The sequence below is a fragment of the Trichosurus vulpecula genome, chromosome 3 (assembly GCF_011100635.1).
Source record: "Trichosurus vulpecula isolate mTriVul1 chromosome 3, mTriVul1.pri, whole genome shotgun sequence".
NCBI classification, from domain to species: domain Eukaryota; kingdom Metazoa; phylum Chordata; class Mammalia; order Diprotodontia; family Phalangeridae; genus Trichosurus; species Trichosurus vulpecula.
Window position 1 is genome coordinate 164,335,420 of NC_050575.1, and position 25,618 is coordinate 164,361,037.

Sequence of the window (25,618 nt, forward strand, 5' to 3'; positions counted from 1 at the left end):
GGAAAGACTGGGAGATGAATTAAGAAGCTATTGCAAAATAGTCTAGGTGATGAGAGCTAGACTAGAGTGGTTGTGGTATGAAAAGAGAGAATGGGAATGATTGTGATAGATGTTGAGACAGTGGAATCAACAAGAATTGATAGCTGATTGCATGTAGGGGTGGTGCAGCAGAATGTACACTGATCCTGGGATCAGAGGACTTGGGTTCAAATACCAATCTAAAGCTTATTGCCTTCATGACTTTGTGCAACTTCCCTATGTGCCAGATTTCTCTTCTATAAAACATGCCTCCAAGGTCCTTTCCAGCTATAGATCTATAACCCTATGACTTCTGTGCTGTAAGCCTGGGTGACTAGGAAGAATGTCAGCAATAAAAACAGGAAAGTTAGGAGGCAGATTGGGTTTGGGGTGGGGAGCAGGGAGGTGGCGGGGGGGGGGGGGGGGGGGGGGGCAGGGCAACAGTAATTGATTTTTATCTTCAATGTCTTGAATTTCAGGTGTCCATGGGAATTCTAAGCAAAGATATGAGATGTGGGATTAGCATGAGAGAGAGAGAGAGAGAGAGAGAGAGATGAGAACTAGATAAGTAGATTTATTAGCTTGCACAGAGATAGTAGTTGAATCTATGTTGTCCTTTGTTCTCAAAGAAGACCATGGTATCAGGGAAATGATGACATACTTGCAGTTGACTTTGATTTAAGTGGGGGAGGGCTGTACAAGGTCACCAGCCTCACTTTTTCCTCCAGAGCCATCAGGGTCCAGTGGCCTGATATTCACCAAAACGACTGGAGACAGCCCAGGATGCATTGCAAGACCCTGGCCCTTACAGGCTAAGGCCTTTTCAGGTTCTCACTTTGAGTGAGGTTAACACCTATTCAGTGAATAGGCCTCTTTAAGAGGTTAATCAAAGAATGACCCCTTTAATCAAAACTCAAAAAAAAAAAAACCAAAAGAAAAAAAAAACCTCTCAAACTGGAAGGGGAAGACCCTCAGGGTTCCTGGCCAAAAGAGAAACAGTTACTATTTGGTATTTACATTCACTCTGTGCACTAGGAAGGCAGGGACCTATTGTGCAATCTATGTGCTCCAGAATGAACAGGGTTTAAGACTTGGCTGGAGATCAGGAGAAGGAAATGGAGAATTGCACATGTCCATTCAGGTTCGGACCTAGGCTTGAGTCCATAGATGTAACAGCAGCAGTGGTGTTTGCTTAAAAGCCTTGATGATTGGGTCTGTTGAACTGAAAGGAGAAGAGGAGTCAGGAGACCTGGGTCTACCAAGAACTACCTGGTCAGACATTTCCCCTCCTGCGCCTCTGGCTCCCCACCTATATAATGGGTTAATAGCCAATGTTCTTTCCAGAAATCATATTTGGTCTTTCTCTGACCTGGGGCCAACAGATAGAGGACCTGGGTTGAATTTATAGACTCTGATTAGATCACCAAGAGCTTAGAGAGAAAAGGAGAGGGACAAGGACAGAGCTCTAGAGTATGGATAGAGCATGATAATGAACTAGCTAAGGAGACTGAGAAGGATGAAGAGGACAGGTTGAAAAAGATTCACAACAGACTAGCATCAGGAAAACCCAGGTAAGAGAAAATATACAGGAGGAAGAGGTGATCAACAGTGTCAAACCCCAGAGACTGCAAAAAGCCCACTGGATATAGCAACAAATAGATAGAGCTTAAGCTTGGGGAAAGTCATTTTAGTCAAGTGGTTGTGCAAGTCATATTGCAAGGTTGAGCAGCTAGTGAGAGGGTGGAGGCAAAGAATGTTAACAAGCTTTTTCTAGAAATTTAACTATGAAAAGGAGGAGAGATATAAAGGGTGATAAATTGTGGGGATATCGGATGAAATGAAAGCTTTTAAGGATGGGGGGGAGGGAGGACATCCTCAGGTGTTCGTAGGCTGTGAGGAAGAACACAAAAGATAAAGAGAGGTAGAAAATTAGAAAAAGGGGAGTTACTAGGCAAGTGCTTTGTAAATCTTAAAGCACCATATGAATAATAATTCAAAGCTTCTTCCAATTTTCAACTGAAGTATTAAAGAAGCATATGAAGGTTGGTAACTTGGGTCACTGCAGGAATTCAAAGCCCTTATTCACTCATAGGCAATCAAGAAATAACCAAAGAGAGGATCACGTTAATAGGTCAGGTGCCATAATCTCACTTCTGGCATTGACTAGATTTGGAACCTTAGACAAGTCATTTCCCCTTTTAGCCCTCAGTTTAAGGCAGTTGGAAATTAAAGGTTCTTAATCTAGGGCCTACAGACTCTTTGAGGTCCACAGATAGACTTCTGCGGGTGCACAGACTTGGATTAGGAAAAAATTACATCTTTATTTTTACTAATTGCTAATTGGAATTTAGCATTTCCTTCAATTATAATTTTTTTTTAAATTCTAAGGATTCTATTGGTTGCACCAGGCTGCCAAAGGAATTCATGATACAAAAAAAAAAGGTTAAGAATCCTTGAACTACAAGATATATAGTCCCACCAAATTATGGAATTTAAGGGCTGAAGAGATAGCTCTAATCCAATCCTTATTGAAAACATGAATTCCATCTACAATATGAATGTCAATAGTTGCCCATTTAGCTTCCTTCACCCCTGTATCACACAATGAGGCAACCCTTTTCCTTGCTAAGGCATGCACAAGTGATCTCATTCCATCCCATTTTCTCTAGCAGTTTGCCCTATCACCACCACTCTCATTAATCTTCAATTTCTCACTTTCTACTGGTTACTTTGCTACTTCTTAGAAACATGTCCATGTCTTTTCCATTTTCAAAAAACCCTCCCTTGATTTCATCCATCTCTGCTAACTATTGTCCCATATGACTCTCCTCCCTTTATGGCTAACCCAGAGAGGGTATCTTAACAATAGGAGCCTCTATTTCCTTCTCTCTCACTCTCTTCTTAACTCTACATTTAATCTGGTTTCTGAACTCATTATTCAACCAAAACAGCTCTCTCCAACATTAATAATGATGTCTTAATTGCCAAATCTGGATCTACTGGAGAAGGAAATGGCAAACCACTCCAGTATCTTTGCCAAAAAAAAAACCCAAAAGGGGTCACAAAAGGTCAGATACTACCGAAACAATTGAACAATAACAAAAAATTGCCAAATCTAATGACTTTTTCCTCTGTCTTTCTCCTTCTTGACCTCTCTAAAGCCTTTGATGCTGTCAATCAGCCTCTTCTCTCTAGATTTTTGGGGCATTACTTTTTTCTGGTTTTCCTCTTTGCTGGGGCTTCATCCAGCTCATGCCCAGTGACCATATTTGATTTTGGAGGATAAGGAGTAAACTGGAATTTATTGAGGGGGCAGGGTAACATGGTCAGACCTGTCCATTAGAAGATCACTTTGATAGCTGATTGGAGGATAGAGTAGAGTGAGGAAAGACTTGTGGCAGGTAGACCAACCAGTCTGGATTCTATCCTAGACCCTCTCCTCTTTTCCCTGTATATGATTTCATTTGGTGAGTCATCAGCTCTCATAGATTTAATTATCGTCTCTATGCTGATGATTCCCAAATGTACTTACCTAGTCCTAACCTCACTGCTGACATCTGTCTCAAATCTCCAACTGCCTACTGGACCTATATGTCCTGTAGACATTTTAAACTCAACTTGTCTAAAAATAAACTCATTATCTGTCTCCCCCCACCCCCCAACCCTGTCTTCTTCCTAATTTCCCTATTACTGTTGAGGGTACCATCATCCTGTCAGGATCACAACCTAGATTTCATCTTCGACTCTTCACTCCCCATGTCCAATCTATTGTCAAGACCTGCTGATTTTACCTTCATAACATCTTTCCCCTCTCTCTTCTGACACTGCTACCATCCTGGTGCAGGCCCTCAGCAGACTGGTTGGTCTACCTGCCACAAGTCTTTCCTCACTCTACTCTATCCTCCAATCAGCTATCAAAGTGATCTTCTAATGGACAGGTCTGACCATGTTACCCTGCCCCCTCAATAAATTCCAGTTTACTCCTTATCCTCCAAAATCAAATATAAAATCTTCTGTTTGGCTTTCAAAACCCTATGTAATCTGCCCCTCCTCCCACCTTTCTATTTTTTTTTCTAGTTTCTTATTCCTTATATCCCTCCACATACTCTGCAGTCTAGTGACACTGGCCTCCTTGTTGTTCCCCCAATAAGACACTACATTCTCCAAACTCTTGAGTATTTTCACTGATTGTCCTCTATGTCCAGAATGCTCACCCTCCTGATTTCCCTGATTTCTTTCAAGTCCCAATTAAAACCCTACATTCCACAGGAAGGTTTTCCCATTCCCCCTAAATCCTAGTACCTTCCTTCTGTTATTTCCCAATTTATCCTATATATAGTTGCTTGTGTGCTGTTTTTTCACGCATTAAACTGTGAGCTCCGTGAGAGCAAGGATTTTTTTTGTGTGTTTTTGGTTTTATTCTATTTTTGCCTTTCTTTGTATGCCTAGGGCTCAGCCCAGTGCCTGACACAGAGTAAGTGTTTAATAAATGTTTATTGCCTGACACTAGAAAACTTCCTATACCTGAGAAATTCACTATCACCTGAGGCTACCTATTCCACTTTGGGCCTCTATGTTAAGAAATTCTTCCTTAGGCAGAGCTAAAACAGCCTCTCTGAAACTTCTATCCCTTGGTCACTGTTTGGCCTTCTGGAGTTATATAGATACTCCTATTTTAGTGCTATGTCCTTTCCTCTTATCTGCTGAATCTATTTTGAATAATCCAAATTCAGTGACTACTCTAAGGCTCCTAAACTCTTGTCCAACAGAATTTTGATTCAACATAGAAACAATGATCTTACTAGTGTTTAGTGTTCATTAAGAGCTCATTGCCTGTGAAGAACGTGTAAAAGGATACCAGCCCTCTTCTTGTCTTTGGTGTAATGTTTCTTTGTGATATCACAGCCCCGTTGCCAGTGACATTCCTATGTGGTGTCACCAGGCAACCCTAAGGGCTGATAGACAACAAGCCCATCTCAGTGCAACCCAATCATGGTGAAAGAATTTAGGCTTTAGAAGTTCCACATGCCATAGTGGCTCAGTAGGACCCACACAGAACATAAAATGGCCATTAGAGACCATTTGTCCAAGCCCCTCCTTTCAAAGCCAAGGAAACGGAGTCTCAGGAGAATGGCTTTTGTTCACCTTTATTCAATTAGTGGCTAAGTTGGGACTAGAACCCATGTTTCCTGAAGGTCTTCCAAAAAAAGTCTGAGCGGTCTCTTGGTCCTCAAAAATCACTTCCTGGGTGTGTTGTAGCCAGGATTCTTTTTTCAGGCATGGGCTGGACTCAATAGTTGTCAAATCCCTTCCAACTTGAAATTCAGATTTCTATAACTAATCCAATGCTCCTTCCACTACACCAGGCTGTTTCCAAAGTTTAAGGCTAATTGGTTGAGATATTACTGGTTTTCAGGAGAGAATTCTGTCCCTGCACCATCAGTATATCTTTTTGAGCTACCCCTGCATTGCCATTTAGTGGAAACAGAAGCAGGCAGTGTACCGGAAAGTGCACGTGTTTAGGAGTCAGAAATATGGAGCTTCAGTGGCATTTCTGATGTTCTGTATCTATGTGGCTTTGGGCGAGTCACAACTTCTCCGGATCTGTTTCCTTACAAGAATTCAGGAAGCTGCACTAGACGGTCTCCGATGTCCCCTCAGCTCTAAATACACCGGCTCAATAACTATTTCAAAACATGGGCCTTCACAGGGGCCAGGCCATCTGGGGCAGCGTGGTGCCCACCATGACTGTTTCACGACATTAGTGCCAGTCAATGTCGCCATATCTCACAAGGTCTGAAATAATCTCAAGCCCACATCAATCCATAATCGCCCCACCACACTATGTCGCGACAACACTACGGCGGGAGGACGAGTCACGACATGTCGCTGAGCAGAGGCGCTCACGTTTTCCCTGCACCACCCCAACAAGGGACAATTCCTGGGATAGCCCTCCCATCCTAAAGAGCCACCGTCCCCTCCCCAGCCTGACCACCTGCAGACCTCCCCACCCCCAGCCTCGTTCAGGTCCGACCGAGATCACGTGTCCACGACCCCGCCCACCGCCCGAGCTCCGGTCCAGCTGTGGGCCCCCTTGCTTCCTTTCCGGCGGAAGTGAAGCGACTTTCCCTTTCCGGCTACGGGTCCCCAAGCGGAGCGAGAGGCAGGATTGGGGAGCCGAGTGGCGGCGGCGGCGGCGGAGGCGGCGGTGGCGGCGGCGTCTGTAATGGCGGAGCTGGTGCAGGGACAGAGCGCGGCTCCGGTGGGGATGAAGTCTGATGGCTTCGTGGACGCTCTGACCCGGGTCCGGCAGGTACGGGTAGGCGCGGGCTGGCGGGGAGCGGAGGAGGCCAAGGCGGGGCCGGGGGCGGGGGACCGGGGCTAGGCCGCGGGGGGCGGGCGGGAGCCGGCGCCCTGATGGGGCCTGGCTGCTCAGCGTCCCGCAGAAACTGCACATTCCGACGCTGAGGCCTTTGGTGCAAGGAGGCCTGAGCCCTGGCCTGCTTCGTGGGACTCGGGGGCTGCTTGATGCAGCCGAAAAAGCCCTTTGGGGTTGCCTCTTGCCCAGCAGGACTCAGGTTCCCTCCCAGGGTTGGTAGCTGGGGGTATAGACCTCTGCGGGAGTCCGGGGTTCTGCGTGAGAACTTGGGAGCCTGAGGATTTTGGGGGTGGAAAGAATGTGAGACTGTGGTAAGAGGTAGAATAGAGGAAGAAACAAATGCTATCTGCAAGTCCCAGTAGCCTAGTAGAAATAGTTATACAATTTTTAGGCTACTGGAGTGAAGCAATAGGATTTGGAGCTTGGAAAGAGCCCTGGTGATTATCTAGTCCAATGCTTTTATTTTACAGCTTCCTTTTTAGGTCTCTTCCATCTCTAAATCCTATGATTTCATAGCCCTGAATCTGTAATGATTTTTGCTACCTGAGAGAAGGAAAAGGGAAGGGATATATTTCAGATAGGAGGGGCAAAAGGATGTTGGTAACACCCCCTACCCTCATCCCCCCATCAAGAGGTAGGAATTTCCTATGACATTTTTCCCCTACTTAGTGGGAAAGTTTGACAAGATCAGAAATATCAGTGATACTGACTCGCCTGGCCAGACAGTTTTTCTACTGACAACAACATGCATCTTTGTCAGTTAAGAAAACTCATTTTATGAAGTGAGGAGGCACATCATTTAAGTTATAGGTGCCTCATTTACCTCATCTGTAAAAAGAGGGGATTGCATGATGAACTCTTGAGAACCTTCCTGCTCAGAATCTAGTAGATGAGCTAACAGCCAAAGAGACTGCTTGACTTCTTTTAGGATTCTTAGAGCAGAATGTGTTGTGTAAGTGTATAAAATTGATGTACAAGTTAGCCCTAATAATGGAATTTCTTTTTCTGAGTGTCTTTCCTGTATATTCTTCGCACATTCATCACCTCTTCATATTTAATTGTAGGTGCACTAACTGTTACTTTAAAAGTTGGGCTAAAACTGATTATTGCTTGGTTCCCAACAGAAAGCAACAGGACTCATTGTGTTAGAAGAATGTCTCCACTCTGGCGCTTGAAGATGTGGTCTTTACATCTCTTTCCAGTATTCCAGGGGAGGGAAATCTTCCTGTTTCCCAGATACTGACTTTTCATTTTAATATTGATGCTCCTGTAGACATTATGTCGGATCCCAGAACTTTTCCAACCCTGTGGTTCCAACTAAAAATTTATCTGGTGCACTGTTGCTTACTGCCTAGTCTCCAACCAGTAAAGTAGTGAGTATTCATTTTGCCTAGTCTACAGAGCAAATCAGTGGCTGTCATGGATGAACATGCCATCCAACTCCCTTTTCCTTCTGCCTCTTTCAGCTTTGCCATCAAGTTGCAGTGCTCTCATCTGCAGTACAGGGTCCTGAACCATGTTTCTCACTGGCTACTAATATATAATGGCTTTCACTCTGTGCTGATGTTTTGACAGCCACCTTGTTGGCCTTCTGAGTTCGGGAAGATTATAGCCATTGCCCTAAAGTGCTCAGAACCTCAGGTGCAGAAGGCCTGTAGTTGAACTTAAAATGCATTTTGAACCATTGAGAAGACTTTCTGCCTCTCTTGAGCCAGTGGTTGAGCTTTTATTCTTGGGCAACCTGCTCAAGAGGGAGACCCTCTTAAATGCTGACCAGTTATGGACTGTTGAAGCAATGTTGTTTACTACTAGCAATGAAAACTTCATTGGAAATGTTCCCAGCTCTGAAATGCACCATTGACTGGAGTAGTAATAAGCCCAATGGAGAAAATTGCTGTGAATGTATTACTTCTGTATGTTAGCAGCTGAAAGTCGATACTATCTCCAAGGACTTGCTGACCTTTAAAAAATAAAATACAGGTTTGTGGGTCATTTTAAGTTTATTTTATAGATTTGCACTGGGCAGGAATTGAATGTTAGAAATCAACAATAATATGTGGCTTATAGTAGATTTTGCCTTAAAGAATTTTATGTCTTTATGTGCATCTGGTCTATAGGATACCTGACTGAAGCACAGGGTCTAATGCAGCTCTCTAAGGAAGATGTGATTTCCCCACCTGCCACCCCTATTTAGGGCATAAGGAAAAGCAGGTCTCCTTCAAAATTGCCATGATTTTTTTTCTTATTAAGTGTCTGCATAGCCCACTGATAGAAGCTAAATTCTTAATAACGCCATCATAGTAAGTTCTTTAATACGTTTTATCTGTTGGAATGTAAGGGGAAGGGAGGAGTGGGCTTCATGTCCTGTTGGGATATTACGCTGTGGTCTTTAGGGAGTTTAGATATATCACACCCTATAAGTCACTTATGTGGCACATTTAAGGTTTATTAGAAATCATTTGCACTCTTTGTAATAAAATGAATGAATAGGTATCCTGTTAGCTCATTCTGATACTGTTTTCAAAGCGCAGTCATTTTTAAGTCCCTTAGGTATCCTTTGATGATACCCCGTGAAAAAAAAGTTTGTCCCCAGAAATTGTCTATCCATATTTCGTTAAATCTACTAACTTAAGTGAGTCACATTTGAGGCAAGTTAATCATTGTTTATTGAGAGGAGAAGTACTGAAGTATAGAAATACTGACTGATTTGGTCATTTTTGTCAAGATCTTTATTTCAACGATATTCAGTGATTTCCGTGCAGTTATCCAGATGCTTAAAATAATATATTTCCTCAGACATTGTGGTTAACTAAGTTAATTAGAGTAAGATACTAATGAAGTCATGGTAATGGGTTTGTCCCAGAAAGGGTCAGTTAGCTCCATGACCATGAATAGTGCTTCTAATCCTGGAAACTGCTACCTTGTAAAAATGTCTGTTGTTAGTCATAAGGCAAAGGCATACATGTATGTATGGGCTGCTACAAATTTGTCAGTTTTTTTTACAGAATAAAAATCTCAAAGCATGGCAGTATTGATAGGTCAATGCTATCCTCTTCACATACAAACAGTAACATTAATTTAAAGTTGTGGTAGACATAGATTACTAATACTTTTCTGCATACTAGTGATCATTCATATTGTAGGAGTCTATTTGGCAAACTAAATGGCTCTAAAGGTTTATCTGTACCTGTCATTAGTGAGGTGAGGTGAGGGTCTTATTGTAATCGTGCTGTAGAATCTTAGAATTTTAAGGAAACTTAAGGTGATCTAGTCTAACCTTTTACCTAAGGCATAAATCTTGTGTGTACCTCTAGGTCAGCATTTCGAGTACAGACCAGATTGACTGTAGTCCGTCTCTCCTTGGATTATCATCCTGTGAGCAACAGGCAGAAAGTGGCCTTTTTTGTTTTATTTGTTTTTTAAAGAAAATAACTTTTTTGACTAACCTACAGTGTTATATTTCAGCATTTTCATATATATATATATATATATGTTACATACATTAAATTTTAGAGTGAAGTCACCATAGAATAGAACTTTAGAGTTCATGGAATCAAGATCATCAAGTTCAACCTCATCCTTTCTCCTCTCTGAGGAAACAAGCTCAAAGAGTTTAAGTCATTATGTCTGAGGTCATTCATCTAGGTAATATCCAAGCTTGAACTAAAATCCAGTTGACTCCTCTTCTGGTGCTTTTTCCATTAGGTTATACTGCTGTTCCTAATTGTAGCCTTAGTTAAGGAGGTTGATTGAATTAGGGCAATATACGCTACTGTATACTATGTACAGTACTACATACATACATATTACACACATACATACACTAACTCAAATAGAAACATCCTTACTGGTGCATATTGCTTTAGAAAATCACAAATAAATATTGTCTATGTTGTACTTTTATTTATTTTGTTAAACTTTTCCTAGTTATATTTCAGTTTCCCCAGGGCTGGCCTTAAACCTGCAGGCCTCTATTTTGACGCCTCTAGACTAGGGCTTTAGAATTATTATACTTCCTTTGAATTTTCCTAGAAATGTTAATGCATATTTTGAGCCTGTTACAGCCCATGATTAGTGTATGTATTGTGGCTATTTGGACAGGTTTAAGGCTATGGTACTTTAATAAGCTAACTTCTTTTTACGTGCACCAAATTTTCTTTAAAAGAGTACCATGGATTCCTTACAAAAAGCTTCTTTTCATTGGCTCTTAGATTTGACACCTCTATAATGTCAAAAATTGGGGGTGCAGCAAAGATGGTGGAGTAAAAGCAGGGACTTGATTAAGCTGTCCCCCAAACTCCTCTAAAATGTCAAAAGTGATAAAATCCCAGTAAACTTAAGTCCTGTTAAGTACAGGAATCTCTCATAAGAATCATAGGGTAAAGTGTGGACAAGTTAGAATTACTCAGCTCAACACTTCCTGACCAGATTAGCTCTTGCACTGTATTTTTTCACACAATAGATCCCGCCCCCCCTCCCCCCCAAAAAAAGCACTCTATAAAATCTATGGGATTCACTTAAGATTTTATTCTAGGCTTGTTTGCTGTGGTACAACTCAGTATAGTACACAGTGAGTATGCACAAGTGTGTTTTGATTATGTTGATAGCTTGGGTCATTGCACATCAGCAAAGGCACCAAACACCCAGTTTCATGTTGAGGAATAAATGTTATCTGCATTCCAACAACAATTAAATTTAGAAGCTTCCCATAAATAAAAGCACTTTTCTCCTACTTTCCATGGACAACTCATGGATATACCATATTTTTAATTTCTGCTGAAGCTTTAGTTTAATGTGTCTCTTAGACTCAAAACTGTTCTTCATATTTGTTTTTCAAATAGCAAGTATCTGGGGCAGCTAGGTGGCGCAGTGAATAGAGCACCGGTCCTGGAGTCAGGAGGACCTGAGTTCAAATTCGGCCTCAGACACTTGACACTTACACTAGCTGTGTGACCTTGGGCAAGTCACTTAACCCCAATTGCCCTGCCAAAAAGCAAAAAAAAAAAATAACAAGTATCTGCTGGTTATTTAGTATTTGGTGTAGTGACAGGGGAACTAAAGTGTATACAGATCAGGAGATCTCAGCTCTAATGCCAGCTCTGCCACTAATTGGCTGCAAATTTGCTTTCTGAACCTTAGTTTCCCTAGCTTCTAAACCAAGAGATTCTAGATCATCTCTTGGACCCTTCCAGCTCAGACATTCCGTAAGGTACTTGCTAAATTGGATCTGAAATCATTTAGTTATCTCATTTTGATTTTTTCCTCTTGATATGATATGATAAATTGGGCTTCTACCCAAACACCCGCAGTCCTTCCACGTAGCATCTTCATTCTTTTGCTTTGCACTTCGGATCATCCCACTTACAAATATTTTGTGTTTCAAAGTTTTGTCATGAATATATTTAGGGGAAGTAAAAACCTAATACTTTTAGAAACATGACAAAATATTTTGTCCTGATGCTTGATAGTAAGAAACCACTTGAAAGACTGACCTGAATGCCTTTTCCTTAGAGTCTTTAATGAAAATAAAAAGATAAAATATTGTTTTAGTGTCTACTAAGATTGAGAAATATAGCTAAGTTTAAAAGCTAACTCACTGCATTGAGCACATTAAAGTTTTTGAGGTAAATATATAAGACCCATAAAGCACAATGCATCAAAAATTTAGAAAACAAAAACCTGTTAAAGTCTTTTAGGTTGTTGGATAAAGCTCTCCTGGCATTAGTATTCTAGATTTAAAACTAAAGTTTTCTCTGTAATTAGGCATGTTTAACTTTCAGATGGTTGTCCTTGTAGCATTTAGTCAGTTTGTCTTATCAATCGAGCATTTATTAAGTACCTTGTACGTACAAGGCACTCTACTTGGCACTAGGGATTCAAAGACCAAAAATGAATTAATTCCAGCCCTCAAGAAGTTGACATTATTGGGTGAGTTAGCATGTATATGTATAAGTATACATATAAGAATGAAAACATACAGAATAAGTACAAACTAAATCCAAGGGAGGGCCTTAGTGGTTGGGATCAGAAAAGACTTTGAATAGAACGTGGTACTTGAACTGTGTCTTGAAGTGAAGGATTCTCTTGAGAGACAGAGTTAAGGAGGGAGGACATTAGAGGCATGGAGAACAGACAATACAAAGGCAAAGAGTTAGGAAGGTGAAGTGCCTGCCATGTGTGAACAGGGAAGTAGTATATGATGAAGCTAGGAAGATAGGGTTGGGGCCATGTTGTGAAGGGCTTGAAAAACTAAATAGGTTATGTTTTGGTCCCAGGAACAATAGGCAGGTGCTATAGTTTTTTGAGTAGGGGAGAGAGATAGTTAGAATTGCACTTAGAAAACCACTTTGGCTGCTATGTGGTAGATGGACTAATTAACAACTGAAGGAAAGTCAAAAGATTAGAGTGGAGAGACTACCTTGAATGGTACTGTTGGCTTTGATTACCAAGACTGATAAACTATTAGTAGAATAAGAATGGGTTGGGGTCAGCTAAGGTGACCCAAGCTAGGTATGGGGAGCCCAGCTGGTTGACTCTGGCCACCTGCTGAAGATTTTGGGACTACAGCTTTGGGAGAAAGGTGGGTATTGGAGTCATGGTGGACTCCCAGCCAGGAGAACAAAAATTGAATACTGTGATGATACCATCTCTAGGTCTTTGGATGGTGATACAAGCTCAGATTGTTTAGCTGCCAGCCCCCCTTCACAGGACCTTAGGAGAGGAAGCTGCAACATTCATTAACATATAATGGGTCCAAAACTTGTTCTAAGGCCAAGGGAGTGGGGGAGGCTTTTGATTATCTTTGCATGTCTTCATCAGGTGCAACATGCTATCATGAAAATGTTGTATTTTTTGTTTTAATCGACCATGGTATATATCAGACAAAATGATAATATATTCAAACTGCAAGGAACCATATAGAGATGATCTAGTCCAATTTTAAAGATGAGAAGAATTTTATAACAGAGGTTGACTAATCTGCCCAAGGTTATGTAGGTACCAAGTGACAGAACCCAACTGGAACCTAAGTCTACTGATTCCTATTCCAGTGCTCATACTATATCTAGTGTTGCGGCTAATCTCTACTGCCTCTCCCAAAAATGTTTTGGAAATGCTATTCTTAATGCAAACTGAATGTTTATGTGAGTAGATTTAATTTTTATATACTTTGAGAAATCCATGAAATAATACAAGTTGTACGTCAAGTCAAGCATTTATTAAGCTCTTACTATGGGCCAGGTACTGCGCTAAGCACTGCGGATACAAAGAATGGCAAAAAACAATCCCTTCTCAAGGAATTCACTCTAATGGGAAGAGACAACATGCAAACAACTATTACAGATGGTAGATTGGAGGTAGTCTTGAAGGGAAGGCATTAGGGGATTGGGAAAAGCTTCTTATAGAAGGTGGAATTTTAGCCATATCATTCCTTAGTAAGACAACTTCACTGTTACTGTTTCTGGCAGTGCAAATAAAGGTGGCACATGCCTATACTTGCTCTCAACCCCCCAAAAGAAAAAAGTGACATTCATGAGGCAGAAAAGCCCAACAGTGTATATTCAAGGTCATTCAGTCAGATAAGGGCTGGGACTACTTGGATTTAATATATTCTCGCTTCGGTGTGTCTCAGCTTACCTTCTGACCTATACCTTAATAAATGTGAGCCTTTCCTTAGTTCCCTTAAGTGTGGTGATTTATATTTATTGCCAGCTACTGCTTGTGAGATCACTTGTGAGAAGTAACCAGTATGGTTTTCCTGCTGTTGGGAATTGTTTAGAATTGTTTAGACCTGGTGTAGTTGAAACCAAAAGGCCTCTTCTGATGAGTTGAACTGCATTCAAAAAAGTTTTTAAGAGGCAAAATGATATGCTATTTTAATCTACTTAATTTGTAGTGGAAACTTTCTTAATTCTAAATTTAATTATGTAACAACAATATAAACTGAAATATGAACAAGTCAGAAAACCTTGATCTTGCATCAAAAGACTTTTATAATAAGTGGTTTTAGCAAAAATTAGTATTCTAGTCTTTAGGAAACAAATGTGTTGAGGGAGGAGTTATATATTTGTGGCTCATGTTTTGGGTTAGATATTTTGGTTTGTGGTTATAAATTGGTAATGTTACTAGATCTTCATTGATATCTACAATCCCAAAGCTCTTTCCTCTCTTGGTTTGGGATCATTTGAACTCTTTGTAGGCTGTGCTATCTGCTATGCCTTTAATGACAAATGCCTGCCATCATAATCACTAAACTTTTTATTTCCTGATTGTTGTATGTGACGTGTGGTTCTTTATGAAAGGCATTCTAATGAAAAAGAAGATATTGCAGTGGTCATAGCTCTTAAATTCATGATTTCCTGTCTCAAGACTAAAAAGTAGCATTGAAATAATCACCTTTTGCATTATGAGTAGTCAGATATCCATGTTATTATCCAAAAACAAATAAGTAGAATGCTGTAAAACAAGAATTATATATTATATATGTTCTTAGAGCAAGTGTACAATTGCTGACATTTGGGTTCAAGATGTGGTATTTTTTTTCCTACAGTTTATATTAATATTATAATTACCTTCCAAGCTTTACCCACAAGTTATAAAGTAATTTTTAAGGACATTTTTATTGATCTATTTTGTTTTTACAACATTTATATTTCTCGGTGTACCTGAAGCTATGCCTTATTACATTGTGACTGAGCTATCCCTTCTAAGAATGAAAAAGAGGGGAAAATGTTTAGCAGAACTGATTAACAGATTGAGGTCTGATATATGTAGTATTCTGTACTCATGGTCCCCTACTTTGCAAAGGGGGAGATGGTACCTTCTCATGTCTCTTCTTTGGGGCTAGGCTTACTCTTTATAATTTCACGGTATTTGATTTCAGTTGTTTTGTTCTTCAGTTTACATTGATCTAGTCCTGTATATTATTTTTTCCAACTCTGTTTCCCATTTTTTATCATTTCATGTAAGTTGTCTCAAGCTTCTGTATTTATCATATTCCTCCCTTCTTTCAGCTCAGTGTTATTCTACAGCCCCTTCAGTCGATCTTTCTGCCACAAGTCTTTCCCCACTCTTATGCATCCATCTACATAGCTGCGAAAGCAATTTTTGTACAACGCAAGTCTATGTCATTTCCCTACTCAGTTAAACTCCAGTGGTTCTCTATTGCTTCCAGGGTCAAATGTAAAGTACTTTCATTTGGCATTTAAAGCTCTTCTCAACCTGACCTTTTCCTTTACAGTCTACTTCACATTATCCAGCCACATTGGCCGACTTGTCATGCGCATATGATATTTCATCTTGTCTCCATGTCATTGTACTGGATGTCCCCATGCCTCGAATGTACTCTCTCCTTTTCTTCTACCTCTTAGAATCTCTGACTTCCTTCAAAACTCAACTCAAACTCCCCCTTCTGCAGAAGGTCTCTCCATTTTCCCCAGCTGCTAGAGCATCCCTTCCCAGGTTACCTTCCATTTACTTTGCATATACTCTGCATACATATACATAGCCATGTCATCTCTCCTATTAGAATGTAAGCTGCTTGAGAGCAGAGACTGCTTCTTTGTATCCCAGCATTTATCGCAGTACCTGGCCATAGTAAGTGCTTAATAAATGCTTGTTGATTGATGTATCACAGCTTGTTTGACTATTCCCCAGGCAACGGGCATCTGCATTTTTTTCCTACTTCTTTGCTGGCACAGAAAGCTCTGCTATGAATATTTTCACGTATGTGAGCCTTTTGTGTCATTGGCTTCGTCAGAGTATGTGCCTAGCAATAATCTTTTCAGACAAAGGGTATAGACATTTTGGTCACTTTATTAAAATTCCAAGTTGCTTTCCAGAATCATTGGACCAATTCACCAACAGTGCATTAATATTCCAAATAAAGCAATTTTTAGAGGAAACCTATTACTCACATTTCTTTGTTCCCAGCACCTAGTTGCTTTAATGTGGTCCTCTTTGGAGACATGCCACCAATCTCGTCTGACCATGAAACTGCCACCAAAGACAGTTTAATGTCTTGAATGGGTGCTTCAGCTGGTTGCTTAATTTGTACCTATTTGCTCTACTTACCTAAGTCAGAATAATTGAAATTTGTTGTTTTAAGTACATTTTCCTTTGCTTAAGTATATTTCATAGGTAGAAAAGGTGTGCTTGTAATAAAAGTCACGTCCAATTTTAGTTCAATAAATACAGACACTGGGAATATAGAGATGAAAAAGTCTTATCAGTAGGGATGTGACATTCATAAATAAGTGTAACATCGATACCTGTTGGGATAATGAGAAGCTTTGTATTTCTAAAATTATATATCATCCTTCATAATAATTTTGTAAACCCTCAAACCCCTTTTTTTCCTTCTTTTTTTTTTTTAAAGAAAAATGTTTTCTATTAGACATACACTCTCAGAGAGAGCCTCCCATATGATATAGTAATCTTTTCTACAACATTCCTAACAAACATTCAGCCTTTCCTAGAATACTTATTATATTAACTTGGGCAAATCACTGTAACCTCCCTTGGCCTCCAAAGTCCTTTCCAGTTTTAGATCTATGAACCTGTGATCCTGTCCATTTGTTGCAATGTAACAGCTTAATACTTTTGTGCATCCCTAGTAGAATATCAACCAATATTCTTCAACAGATTTGACTCCTTGAGGGCAAGGACTTTTTTTTTTTTTTGTATTTGTATCCTTGGGCACAAAGTGCACAGTACCTGACACACAAGTGCTGAATAAATGCTTGTTCCATCAATCAGTAAGCATTTTTTCAGCGCTTATGATGTCCATAGTAGTGTGCTATGTTGCTGGGGATACGTAGGAAAAGTAAAAAGTTGAATTGACTTGAAATCTCTTCATAAGTTTTTTTCTTATTCATTTCAGCAAAGCATTGTGTTAAAGATAAATGAAAGCACTGCCTCCATTCCAAGAGTTTTACATTCTCTGGTAAAGGAGATCAAACACCAGTAATACAAAAACTTGTAAAGGATAAGATACCAACAAATTCTGTAAGAGTTCAAAAAAGGGAGAGTTGACCATGTGGGAACTTTTCTTGTCTCTCAGAATGCTGAGAGTTTTTCACTTAGGGAGATGAAGAACTGTCACTTCATATCTGGGACAGGGAACATATGAACCCTGTGAGGAAGCCTCTCAGCTGAACCTATTAATTTTGGGCCCCTTTGGAATGATGTAAGTAAAAGTTAGCTTCAACGGATGTGTTTCCTAGAGAGAGATCTCTTTTTGTGAATCAAGTTGTTTTAGATATGCCTGGGGAGTTTTGCAATTTTTGAAAGAAACTCTCTGGTGAATTTTTATAAGAGCGAGTTCTCCGTAATGTTTTATGTTATATGCCAGGTTTCCTTGAAATATCACACTTATAAAAATATTAATTTAAAAGCTATGAATTTGTTCCAAAGTATAGCATAATACACATTTTGAGGGAGATTTCTTTTTCCTTAGAGCTACATGTTCAATAATAGCAAAAAGAAAAGCTAGCTAGTAATGATTTTTTAAATGTTTGTGCCATTGTGGCATTCCTTATCTTTAACCCTAAGTAAAAGGGAGAAATGGATAACAGCCGTTTAAAAAAGGCTTCGTTTGTCTCCCTCAAATGTAGACATGACTTTAGATTTCTGACTTATTGTTAATTTTCTTCTCACTACAGATTGCTGCTAAAATTGGAGATGCAATTCCTCACTTGAATAATTCCACACCCCTAGTGGACCCCTCAGTTTATGGTTATGGAGTACAAAAACGACCTCTGGATGATGGAGGTAAGTTTCCTTTTAAAAGATAGTAATCCTTTCAGATTCTTGTGAATCTATTTGAAATTTGTTTCTTCAAGTACTCTCTTAAACTTCTCATTTTTATAAGGAATAGTAGAGGAAGTATTTGAGGTGAAATTCTAAGAATTGAATATGACTTTCTTAGCTATTCTCCACTAGTTCATTTCTTACTTGCCTTCATAAGATAAAATTCTTTTCAACGCTGGCTTATCTTTGAAATGAAGACTTTATTTAGTTCTAAGTATCAGTTTTGAAGTAATTTGATGGAGGTGAGGTTTTGGTTGACTTGGTCCTCCTTCCAATTCATGTACATATGTGAATTGAGTCCTCTGAGAACTTGAATGTTGGTTATGTAGATATTTTCAGAAGCTATAAATCAGGATAATCTCTAGCTCTTCAGACATGTCAGGAGGGACAGAAGGTAGTAGCAAAGTAGGGGAATGCCAACTGGAGCCATGTACAGTGGAAACTTCAGGTGTCCTGAGAAGGCCTGGCAAGAGCCCTGAAAAATTGGCAGGTTGGGCTCTGGTGCCACTTGACTGGATTACTGATAGGACCACTCCTAAAAAGTCAAAGAAATAAGCTGTTGTAGTTTTGCTGACTGGCCCTACTCAAGGTTTGGGTACTATAAGAAAGAAAGCAAGATACTTTGGAACAAATCAGAAATACCTGTCAGTACCCCACCTGAGGTAGGCACATAATAAGTGAAATGAACTAAAGATAGGAATACTTTGATTATGTGCCAATACTATCGCATAACAAAATTGCAAACATCTTAACATACATAGAAAGGGGGTTTATGCTACTTTTTGTCAGTGATATGCCCAGCTCCAAGTCACATGAAACATTTGCCAACTAGTAAAGGGTCAGCACAAAATAATAACCATATTTCCAAGCTTATGTTAGACTAAATAATAGGTGAAATTGAGGAGCTACTAAAATCTGAAGAGGGAAAAGTTGAAGAACCTCAGGTCATTAAAAATCTTGACAGTGTTAACCCCAGAAATTATACCTAATAACGGAATAGATGAGGTAGATGGGAATACTTAAGTTGTAATTTCAAAAAGTCTTTTTTGTACACGATGGCATGAATCCGACTAGCAGATCAATTATACCAAAATAATCATTTTAAAAAGCTGGTATCTGCTATAACCATTTTTAAAAGCTGATATCTACTGTAACTATCATGAATCAAGACATTCTTTCACAGTATTTGACAAAATGTAAAAACATTTCAGGACCCGCTCACAGCAGTGTATGTGGCAGCTGTTGCTATGGTAAGAATCATGAGAGGAAAAGTGGAGCTCTTAAAAAATACCCCTAAGAGCAAGTGTCAAACACCATTGTGGCAAAAGTACCTTGAGAGAGCTGTTAGAGATCTATGGAAGGGCATTGGAAGATTGCATCAATATCCAGCTGGCACACACACTAAAAACTTTAATACTATTTTACTCAGATAAAGGCAACAAGAAAAGAAACATGCAGAAAGGAATCTGAAAAATGAGAACATTAGAAATTCTAGATTCCCAGAATTAGTCAAGAAGCATTTTTTAGGTGTTTACTATGGGCCGTGCACCATGCTAAATACTGGTTATAGAGAAAGGCAAAAACAATACCTGTCTTCAAAGTGCTCGTAGTCTAATGGGGGAAACAACATGCAAACAACTATGTACATACAAGATAGATACAGATATATCTATATGTACACAAACGGGGTAAGTCCCTGGAGGGGGAAGGGAGGGGAAAGACAAACTGGGAAAGGCCTCTTGTCTTGAAGGAAGCCAGGAGACAGAGATGAGGGAGAGCGTGTGAGACAACCAGAATCAGGAGATAAAAGAGTGTCATATGAAAGGAATAACAAGAAGGCTAGTTTCACTGAATTGTAGAATACGTGAAAGGAACGAAAATATAAGAAGACTGCAAAGATAGGAAGGGGCCAGGTTTTGAAGAGTTTTAAAACAGGATTTTATATTTGATTCTGGAGATAATAGGGAGCCACTGAAATTTATTGAATAGAGGACGACATGATAAGATCTGAACATTAGGAAGATCATTCTGGCTACTGAGTAGAAGGTGGACTAATTAACAATTTAAAGAAAAAGTAGGTTAAATGGTACAGAGAATTAAGGCAGCCTCCTCCCCTCCCCCCACCCCCAAACAATTCCAACAAAAACTATACTATAGTTTCTTCAAAAGATCAGATAAGAGAGAACCCTAGAAGAAGGACATGGTTCATTGCAGGAAGTACAGTACAATAAAAATGCAAGTGAGATCAAACAGGAGGTAGAAAGCTTATATAGCATTAATTAGTGAATGATATAACAGGTATGTTAAAGGAAGTAACTAGAAATCTAGTTCCTCTACAAAACTGGAAAATGCTGAGGCAAAGTCAGATCCATAATTTTCTAACACTTATAGGTGCCAACATAAATTACTTAACAAGGCAACATACTAGTGTGTATACCTGATTCCATCTTAACATAAGGTACCATCTATTATCAAAAGATGAGAATACAAGTGATCTTTCCAAATATAGGCCATTTATTTTCTTACATACTTTATACCAAAGCATTTGCAGCTTTTACTATGAAGAAAACATCTATGATTACTTAATAAGAAAACAGTATATTGACTCATAAACAAAAAGCATACTCCAAAAAACCCAAGTGGTATAAAGAGCAACTTATTCTTAGACAATCTGACCCAAAAAACTGTAACATATTGTCTTTGTTGATTATCACAAAACCTTTGACTTGGTCCCACTCTCTTAGTTTATTCACATACTACAAATACGTAAAATAAATTTATAATATTCACATGGATCTAATATCTATGTGGATAACCAATTTCCTGTTTAAAATATGCCACTAACACAATAATCTCAAGAATAATGAATATAAGACATGATATTTCTTCACAGAGACAGTTCGAAACCATTACGTTTCTCTCTTTAAGTACATTATCATATTTCCTAAGTAGAACGAAGTATAGTTTCCAAATTAAAGGAGTCAAATAAAAATATCATGTTTATGGATGAAATGATATCAAGCTCTGTGGCTCCCTCAAAACAGATCTTTCTCCAGTGATCCCCGAATGTGATTTGAACATGATAGGTATAAAGTTCTTAATGTATACCAAGGAAAGATGGGTCTAAAGGCTTCAAGCTTAAATATGGAGTATGGTTGTACCTTTGTCTCCACCAGGCAAAACACATTGAGTATGAAGATAACAAGATTTTGAGCCTGTGGCTAAATAAAGTAAAGAAACTTAGTGGCATTCTGAAATCAAAGCTAATAGAGAAAGTTGAAAGCAATTAACGACTATACAGTACCAGTCTTGTGCCAATATTATTAGTAATTATTTTGCCCCTAATGGTAGTGGCAGTAATATGGGTGGTATAAAACCTTTGGAATTTTAAAAGGGACTGAAACACGTTTGGAAAGTATGTAACAAAAAATATATGATATTAACAAATTCAGAATATATTGCCTTACGACATCTATAAAATGATTAACATTTCCATGACAAAAAGGAGGAAGAGATTAATAGATATTTTTAGGACATATGGTAAGTCAGAAACTTTTAGAACAATCACATAGCACTTTCACTGGCCAATAGTAGCAGATAAAATGGGCACAAATATTGGATCAAATGTAACCAAAAGGGAAACCTAAGAAATGACTAATAGCCAAAAATAGAATCAAAAAGCCCTCTGTGAGTGACATCCAAATGAGCAGTATGTCAACAAAGAAGCTTCAGACATGGCTGACTCAGGCCTTTTTTTTTTTTGGTGGGGTTTATTATCATAGTTTAGGACTAGGTCGTTACTACCAGAAACTATAGAAAGGTTACCCTTAAGGAGTCTGGACTTAGTGTTCAATATAGATTATACATGGAAACAATAGAGATTGTGAAACATATTAACTGTAAGTTACTAAAATTTAGTGCTTATCAAATACTTGGTGGCTGGAATTATGCATCAGAAACTTGATATTACATAGTCAGTCAACAGGCATTTGTTCAGTGCTTACTCTGAGAAGCACTGTGCTAAGCACTGAGCCTACAAAGAAAGGCAAAAAGAGTCTGCCCTCAAGGAACATTGTAACAAATTCTAGCAAATCCCTATATTACAAATACAGTTTAATATCCTGGAGAGCTTCACTAGTAAGCTGTACTGGAACTGGGCCATCATCACAACCTGAACTATTGTTATCCATAATCACCTTGATATAATATTGTTGCACAAGAACTTAAAAGAACAGTATTCATTATGTTAATGGGAGATAGATGGCTTCTTATTTGACTCAACTTAGATTTTCATTGTATTGGGCTTCTTGTCACCTTGTAGATGATTGGAAAATTTCTACATCCTTCTTCTTCAAAGGCTCTCATCTTTTATTTCTTTACTTCCCAGGACTCAAAAGTACACAGTTTTTTATTGTTGAATTGCTCTTTGGACTGCTTTGACTCCTTTTAATGCCTTAATCTTTTGACCTTCAGTTAATTAAGACAATTTAGAATCACTGTTATGCTTTTTTAAATCCAGATTTCTTTCTGTGTATGTTTTTTTTCTTTTCACTTAATTGGGCAATATCATGTCTGAGTTAACATCAGTATCTTGCTGATCCTATAGAAAACAATCTTGTGAAAAATGGCTTTTATTATTTTGCGTTTGATGTCCCATAGACTATAAAGGAATGATAGTGGTTAGTGACTTCTCAAGACCTTTCTACCTGAACCTGTCAGAAGAGCTGGAAACGATAACAACAGCAGTAATAGTTGGCATTTATATGTCATGCCAAGATTTTCAGAGCACTTTACAAACATGATCTCTTTGGGGCTTTACAATAGCCCTTTGCATTGGATACGACAAATGTTATCATCCCCATATTTAGGTCAGGTAACTGCAGCTTCCAGTAGGTTTCAAGCCGAAGTCTCTCCTGATTCAGCTCCAGCTCTTCTATCCAGTACACTGTACTGTGTCTCGGAGGAAGGTGGTATGATATTCTCTCTTAGGTTCATTCCTTTGTATTATTGAGGTGCTCATGGAAGTAACCTTAGCTACTCTTCACTTTTACCAGTAGGTGTTGGTTGGGCATGGCTTCTTTGCCCTACTCTACAGAAAGATAAGAATTGCCATTCTTTTCAGATGGCTTACGCTAGTCTTTTTTTAACAGGTGTTAACCATAAAGAAATGCAATCAATATGTTTAGTTGAACTTCAGAATGTTCAAATGACTATGGTTCCTTCAAAGTAGTCACTTTGGGGAAACTGTATCATTCTTTTCCTGATCTTTCCAGTCCTCAAAACATTTCTGGAATTTCTCCTAGAATTGCCTTCAGAATCCACAGGATAATGTTCTGAATATCTTCACTTGGGACCACTTCATCCTTAGAGGATGGTTTTGATTTTTGGAAATAGCCAAGTTATTTGAAGTGGTCTCTTCAAGAAAATGGATGATTGTGCTGGGTCACAATTTTTTGGCCTGTGAAGAAGTGTGACATCAAGATTGGATTTTCTGTCTTTGAAAATTCTGATGAAAGAGGAGTTCCAGAAAAAATATGACCCTCAAAGGTGGTTATTTTGAAGGGAAAAGCACTCATTTCAATGTCCATGTTCTGGTCTATTTCTTAAAATAGTTACATCCCAGATTGGTAGTCTACCAGTTGAACTGAGTTTACAATCCAAGTCGTGGAGAAGAGACAGGAACTATCATATGAAAACATACAAATGGCTTTGAGATACCAACAGGCTTCTGGTTCATAGATCTACAACTAGAAGGGACTTCAGAGGTTATTAAGTCTCAATCCTTGTTTTACAGATGAGGAATTTGAGATCCAAGGTCTAGAGAGATTAAGGGACCTAACGAAGTTAAGGCAGGTAGTAAGCACAGTTGAAACTACCACTGGAAAATGAGGCTTTACTAGATTGTTTTGTTTGCTTTGATTGAGTGGTTGTTAGTGTTTTCTTAGATAAACGTTACAGCTTATGTTTTCTTTGTTTTATATCTAGTAAAAATCCGTAATATAAGGTAACCCTTTTATCAGGGGAGGGAGGCACAGGCATAGAGGAAGAGATTCATGTTTAATTTCTTCCCACATGGCTCCACTCTAAATATCATGTCTGGCTTTCCACATAAATCGTTTTAATGGATGGATTCTCTGACCCACCACTTCAGAACTGTAGATCAATATGGCACATCTAAAAAAAAACTTTGTTTTCGCCTTCTGCTTACAGTTAGAGTAATAAAACATATGTACGTCTTATACCCTAGTGGATGGAATGCTTAGAACACGTTGGAATGAAACTTCTAAAAGGCACTTTGTACAACATTTTTTCTGCTCTTACTCTATCCACTTTGAATTAGATTATTCCAGTGTTCCCATTTTGCAGGTGAAGAAACTAAGGAACAAATAAATTCAAGTGACAGCCCAAGAATATTGCTCATTCCATTGGGTAATTTTCCTTCATGCTTCTAATGTGATGTAATATAATTTTGTCTTTACCTACTACTTTGGGCTAAATCTTTTTAAACAGAAGATGAAAACTTTGCCCTTTTACTTTCAAAGATTGAGGGTGCCTAAGGTAGAAATGTTTAAATCTTCTCTGTTATGAAGCATATCTCCAATGTGGACTAGGAATTCCTGTGTGTTATATAAAAACTTATTCTGTATTTGAACAAGAGATTCCCCTCTAACTTGTTATTTTTCCATTTTTCTTCTAAAAATATCTTTTACTTGTGGCATACTGAATTTCTTCTTTTGGCTAAATTATAAGATTATGCAAATTTAATTTATATCTCTTTTGAGTGAAGTCATTTAAATTATGAATTATATGTTATGCCCCACTAATCAGAAGTGAAATTGCCTTTTTACCTAGATTTATTCTAGATATGTAAATTTTTAGTTAAACTTCATTAGATAACCTGAATATTGGGCCTGACAACATCATTTCATCATTTGTTTTCCTGGCATGAGCAAGAGATAAGGTCATGGGGCTAGGTGTTCCATTTTCTTGAATAAATATATAAAGCACTTTTTTTTTTTTTAAAAGAAACCATGTTGATGTTTACTTGACACCTCTCTTAGAATCAAAACCATGTTGCTATTTCATTTGTTAAAAGTTTAGGCATGCAAAAAATAATGAGAATGATTCAGGCATTTCTTAGTACTGCAAGACTGTGGAATTTTTCAGTATAATAAAGAAATGGATATTCATAAAGGCAAATTTTTCTTAAACTGCATTTTGTAAATAGTGACTGAGCCTCTGAATAGTTCAGAAAAGAAGCTAGACACTGAGCACTTCTAATTTGTCTAAGAAATAATCTTTTCTTTGAGATTGATGTCATTTCCTGTGAAACTAGTATACAACTATGCACCACCACTACCCCATCTCCCAATTAATGCAAATAATGAATCCCCTAAAGTGGTTGGATGTATA

The 25,618-nt window shown here is 38.7% G+C and overlaps 1 protein-coding gene across 3 annotated transcripts in view; it reads left to right on the forward strand.

Moving 5' to 3' along the window:
• The first annotated feature begins 6,148 nt into the window (after nucleotides 1-6,148).
• Nucleotides 6,149-25,618, forward strand: part of FUBP3 (far upstream element binding protein 3) — a 67,788-nt gene continuing 48,318 nt past the window's right edge. For 2 of the 3 annotated variants that reach the window (XM_036750537.1, XM_036750539.1), the window contains exons 1-2: nucleotides 6,149-6,331; nucleotides 18,058-18,166. In XM_036750537.1, the coding sequence (XP_036606432.1) occupies nucleotides 6,245-6,331; nucleotides 18,058-18,166 (196 nt within the window). In that variant the 5' untranslated portion in view covers nucleotides 6,149-6,244. The remainder of the gene's footprint in view (nucleotides 6,332-18,057; nucleotides 18,167-25,618) is intronic. The other variant, XM_036750538.1, reaches the window with a different exon arrangement.